The 5540-nt window shown below is 48.7% G+C and overlaps 1 protein-coding gene across 1 annotated transcript; it reads left to right on the top strand.

Annotated features, from left to right (window-relative positions):
- Window positions 1-3258: 3258 nt before the first annotated feature.
- Window positions 3259-4380, top strand: TMEM229A (transmembrane protein 229A; the record flags this gene model as incomplete). Its single annotated transcript, XM_079711156.1, has 1 exon — window positions 3259-4380. One exon carries the CDS (start codon window positions 3259-3261, stop codon window positions 4378-4380), a length of 1122 nt encoding a protein of 373 aa, XP_079567282.1.
- Between the last annotated feature and the right edge of the window lie 1160 nt (window positions 4381-5540).

Genomic DNA, 5540 nt, shown 5'->3' with positions numbered 1-5540 from the left:
TTCTTGCACTTTGTCTCATGTCTTTTAAAAAACCTTTCTCTTTACCTTTGGCTTTTTCTTTTAAGTTAGTGTTTCCCATTCTGAAAGTAGTGTGACTAAGTAGAGGCCACAGTGAAATATAAAAGAAACATGGAAAGAATAACAAGTAATAGATGCACTTTCTACTCCAGTTTTAAAACTATTGACTTATATTTTCATCACTTCTAAGATAAATGAAAAACAAATTTTAAAAGTGTCCTTGAAGAATGAGAAGATTTTTAGTAGTCTAAAAGTCTACCAAGCTACTTGGTAGAACACTACAATGACCACAGTAGTAAGATCCAAACTTTTTATTATATATGCCCTCATTTAAAAAGTAAGCATGGGGCTTCCCTGGTGGCACAGTGGTTAAGAATCCGCCTGCCAATACAGGGGACACAGGTTCGAGCCCTGGTCTGGGAAGATCCCACATGCTCTGGAGCAACTAAGCCCGTGCACCACAACTACTGAGCCTGCGTTCTAGAGCCCGTGAGCCACAACTACTGAGCCCATGTGCCACAACTACTGAAGCCCACACACCTAGAGCCCACGTTCTGCAACAAGAGAAGCCACTGCAGTGAGAAGCCCACACACCTCAACGAAGAGTAACCCACACTCACAGCAACTAGAGAAAGCCCGTATGCAGCACCAAAGACCCGACGCAGCCAAAAGTTTTAAATTAATTAATTAAATTTTTAAAAAGCATGTTTCATATATGTGTATGTATTACACATGTATAAAATTTATATACATCCTATTATGCTGATATAATTTATATACTAATATTATACTAATATAAAGTTTTTACATGTCCTATTTACTGATATCATACTGATGTAATAGAAATTTTTTAAATGCTGAGATTTAAAATATAGAAAAAGAAGCTCTAATTTTTCATTTAGTTCAAAAGATTTTCCTATACTCCCTGGGATGAACTAGACTGGATTACAAAATTAGACGTTTCCAGGTTTTCTTTGCATCTTTAAAAAAAGTTAGAAGAAATAGAAGGCTTGGGTCCTTGAAGTTTAATTTATTATCTGAAAATAATTCAGGTTTAATCTAGCAAGTTACTGTATGCATGTTTGAATCACTATATTTACGCTATTATGATGAAGTGTTTCCTTGTCTGAATAGCAATTATGGAAACAGAAAGCATTTGTTTATTACCTGATAAATTGGGCCCTAAATTATTTATTTAGTAAAATAATAACTCAAAGAAACGTTTTATCTGGTGTGTACTACTAGCCAGTCATAATTAGTTATTAAGAATCATAAATAAGTAAGCTTTACACAGGTATGGTAGATTGTTGTCATATCCACTAGACTATACACTTCTTAAATTGTGCATCTTATAACCCTTTCTTTCCCCAATGCACATAGGATCTTGTATATAGTAGGTGCTCATGAAAATGTCTGCATTATTATTTCTCTTCATCATATTTGCTCATGCCCTTGGGCAACTAACCCTGTTTGTTTTACAACAGGTTTGATGAGCCTGCTGCCTGATGCTTCTGTCCGTAGCATGACAACGTCCACACACTGACTTCTGACAGTTGCTAAAGGAAATCTGCAAATGAACCACATTCAAACAAAGCTTTTAATAATAAATAAATAAGAACTTGGCCTTATTCAAGTGTTGATATCCCCTTAACAATTTTTCTCCTCACCACACTCTTATTTCTCTCTCTTCCCTAACTCACCGACGATTTAGTAACCACAGATTGATTGTAATATAAGGGGTTGAAATGAAGGGGAGAGAGTGGAGAGAAAGTTGCTTTAAAAATAGAGGACTGCCTCAGAACATTTATTTTCCCGAGGAAAAAAAGATCCCCAGAAAGCTTTCCACCCAGGAAACATCTGAACTTACAAATCAGATCTGTTATCGAGTTTGTGCCTAGACATGATCTATGGGTTTTTGTTTTTTTGTTTTTTTTGGCGGGGAGCGGGGAGGGGTCAGTATAATTTACCTCTAAGGTTGTCTCCAATTCTAAGCCCGATTCAAAATTGGAGAAAAACAGTGGAGCCCAACACACCAAAATTCTGGAGTCCCTCACCCTCTCCACCTAAAAAACAAAACAAAACAAAATCCCCGCTCTCTTTTTCACTCTCCATTTTTGGGATGACCTAGTTCTGCAAGGAGAAAAAGTGGCCACTGGGGTGTGCCAGTGTGAGCAAAGGTACTCTTCTTGATTTAAGATAAAGCAATGCCCGACCCAGCTGGCCTCCAATCATTTCATAACTTCTGGCGGACTCTGAATCTCGGTCCCCGGCCCGGAGCAAACAAGCCGCGGCAAGCCGACTGGCCAGGCAGAGAGATTGATAAAGAGGACCAGGCCCCGCGGCAACACTCCCCAGGCAGGGAAACGCAGGGGCGGGCCGGCCTGCAGTCTCCGGTTTATTCTCTGTGACTGGGACACAGCTGGCTTTGAATAAGGACATTAAGTATACAGCACCATAGTTCGGTCTCGGGCCCAGTCTCTGGTCGGTGGCAGTCGGCCATTCGCCTCCGCCAGCCAGGCCCTCGCCCTGGTTCCTCGATAAAAGGGATGCCCACCAGCTCGCAGTCACACCTGTTGGGTGTTTCTCCACTCGGAGCCTCCGCCCCAGCAAACGCCTCCGGCCCGGGCGGGGAGCGAGTGCGGAGCGTGGGACGGGGTCGGAGAGGCAGGGCCGGGCCTTCCCCAGCGGACCCCCGCGGGACTCGGCGCGGAGGGCTGAGGCGTGGAGGGGGGACTGCGAAGGCGGGAGAGGCCGACACGGGCTGAGAGGGGCATGGGGAGGGCCGGGGGAAGGGGCGTCGCTGCTCGCGTTACGCTTCTAGATACTGCAGCAGAGGCGGCGGGGCTGCGCCGTGGAGGAGATGGGGTTTGCACCAGCCTCTGCATTTCTCCCCTTGGCCCCGGCGCCACTGCACCTCGCCGGGCCTCGGCGCCTGATAGGCCGCGCAGGGTGAGCGCGGGCGCTGGCCGGCGGCACCTCGCCCGGGACTGGAGGCGAGGGCGCGGCGGGGCCGCGGCGGGGGGACTCCGCGAGCCGGGCGGTCCACACGTCCCCCAATCGCAGCAGCTCCGGCCGCCTCCCGGCCGTGGCCGGGACGGAGCTCCCCGCGCGCCCCCCGGGGGCCGGCAGCGTCCGGGAGGTGGCGCGGGGCTCGGCCCCTCGGCCCCGCAGCTCCGCGCACCCGGCAGCGGCGGCGGCAGCGGTGGCGCGGGCTCGGGCGCCCCGGCAGCCTCTGAGTCGATGGCCGGCAGGGACGCGGACGACGAGGGTCCCACGCGGAGGGGCGGCGCGGCGAGGCTTTCGGGGGCCGCCGGCGGGCGGGGAGGCGAGGCAGCCGTCAGCCGCCCAGAGCCGCTGTCCACTGCTGAAGCGCCGGCCGAGGGCGCCGTGCTGCCCGCCTGGATGCGCCTCTACTTCTACGGGATGCACGGGATCACCCTGGACGTGCTCCTGTCTGCGGTGCGGCGCTTCGTTCGCAGCCCCGACCTCCGGATGCTGGGCTTCTCCTCACCCTACCACTGCCTCCTGCACTCGCTCACCCACTTTGCCCTGGAGAAGGTCTACCTGCAGCAGCGGCGCTGCCCCAGCGCCTTCGTCTTCAATTTCCTCCTCTACCCCTCGGCCCACGTGGGGCTGCAGACCCTGGCGGGCGCGTTGCTTAGCCAGGGCGGCGGGCCGGGGGGCGCAGCGGCGCCGGGGGCGCTGGACCTGGCGCTGCAGTACGTGCTGGCGCTCTACCACTGCCAAGTGTTCCTGAAGCGCTTCCTGCGCTTGCGGTACCAGCGGCGGCAGCAGCAGCAGCAGCAGCAGCAACAGCTGCTGCGGGGCGCGCCCCCCGCCCCTGCAGGCGCCCGGGTCCCTGCGGCAGCCGGCGGCCGGCGGCGGAGACCTCGCGGCCCCAGGGGCGCCGGGGGAGCCCCCAGCCAGGGGCTGCCGGACCTGCTCCGCTTTCTTTTCTTCGGAATGCACGGCTTTTTGGATGAGATCTTCTTCACATTCTTCTTTAACGTGCTGGGGCAGGGGGACGGGACAAGCAGCGGCCACACGTCTCTCTGGTCCTTCTTTATGTACGGCAGCTGCAGTTTCGTGGTGGAAAAGCTCTACTTCCACCTCCACTACAGTCGGGGCTGGGGCACCTGGAAGCGAGTGCCCTTCTACGTGATCTTCATCTACGCGTGGGAGTTGTCCTGGGGTCTGGGACTCCGCACTTGGGGCGCTTGTTCCTGGGACTATTCTCACTATCCGCTCAATTTCATGGGCCTTATTACCCTGATGTATTTACCTGGTTGGATATTCCTTAGTGTGTACCAGGACCTACTTTCCAACGTGTTGTGGCAGGTGCAGTACGTATCAACTAACTAAGACCAAAAAAAAAAAAAAAAAAACAGTCACTGGATTTCCATGAATGAATGTGATTTATTTTTACACACTTAAAACGCGGTGAGGTTTTTTTGGTTTTGGTTTTGGTTTTTAGCCTTTTAATTTTTATACATTTTACTAAACTTTTTCAACCTGTTTTATTCGATATTTTAGTTTTTCTATTTGGAACTTCTGCATAATACTACGATACTTTGAAATATTGCTGGAAACATAACTCAAAGTACTTAACTCGTCAATATTTTAAAACCCTCACTAGCCCAAACAGCAAAACCATCATACCTTAACATCGAAAAGCTGTAGTATTCACTTATTTTGGTGGGGGGATAGCCACTGATTTTTCTTTTATCTTTTTCTTTTTTTTTTTTTTTAAGTGAGGAAGTTCTTCAACTCAGAGACCAGTGATTTTTACAAGATTTGGTGAAATTTTCTGATTTAATGATTTGTTTACTTTCATTTTAATCCAATGTCATTTTAATTCCTTGCCATATTTACCAATGACTGCTGAAACCCAGTCTTGTACTCCTGAAACTACAGTTAATAGCTCTTAAAGTGCCTCGGTGTAGCACACAAATGAAAAGAGACTGACAAATTTGAAAACACATCCTATGGATCAATTTTTAGATAAGAAATCTTTTCTAGCAACTCAGACAGGTAACACTGTGTTAAGATATTTGATCTCCATCCTGGGAATGATCGCTTTCCTATGCGGGTTAGCCTTAAACGCCAAGTGTGTTAACTTTAATCAGATCCTGTGTCATCTTTGGCTGTAAATTTTTGTCCCTGTGCAATAATGTAAAATGTTTACTTTACATGTACAAGGGCCAAGCAAAATTATACCACCCTCAGTAGTGTTCTAACCGTAAAGACTCTTTCCTACATGGGGCTTCAAGAGTGAAACAGTTCCATGGAATAAAATGAACCAGAATATTCACCTTAATTACATTAGCCCTAATTGTTTTTGGAGAATACAGATATGTGTTTTCAGCCTATTTCTGCCATGGCTCAGTTGTAAACATTTTTCTGTTTCCTTTGGGGCCCATACAGATTTCTTGGGCCAAGTCCGATGTAGTAATGTGCATTATAAATCAATGATAGCTTTTTGGTGACTCGCTATTAATGTCTGAAAGCTTGGAAGAATGGAA

The sequence above is a fragment of the Hyperoodon ampullatus genome, assembly GCF_949752795.1.
Source record: "Hyperoodon ampullatus genome assembly, chromosome: 9".
Classification (NCBI taxonomy): Eukaryota; Metazoa; Chordata; class Mammalia; order Artiodactyla; family Ziphiidae; genus Hyperoodon; species Hyperoodon ampullatus.
The sequence above is the reverse complement of the archived record's forward strand: the minus strand, read 5'-3'. Positions and strand labels throughout refer to the sequence as shown.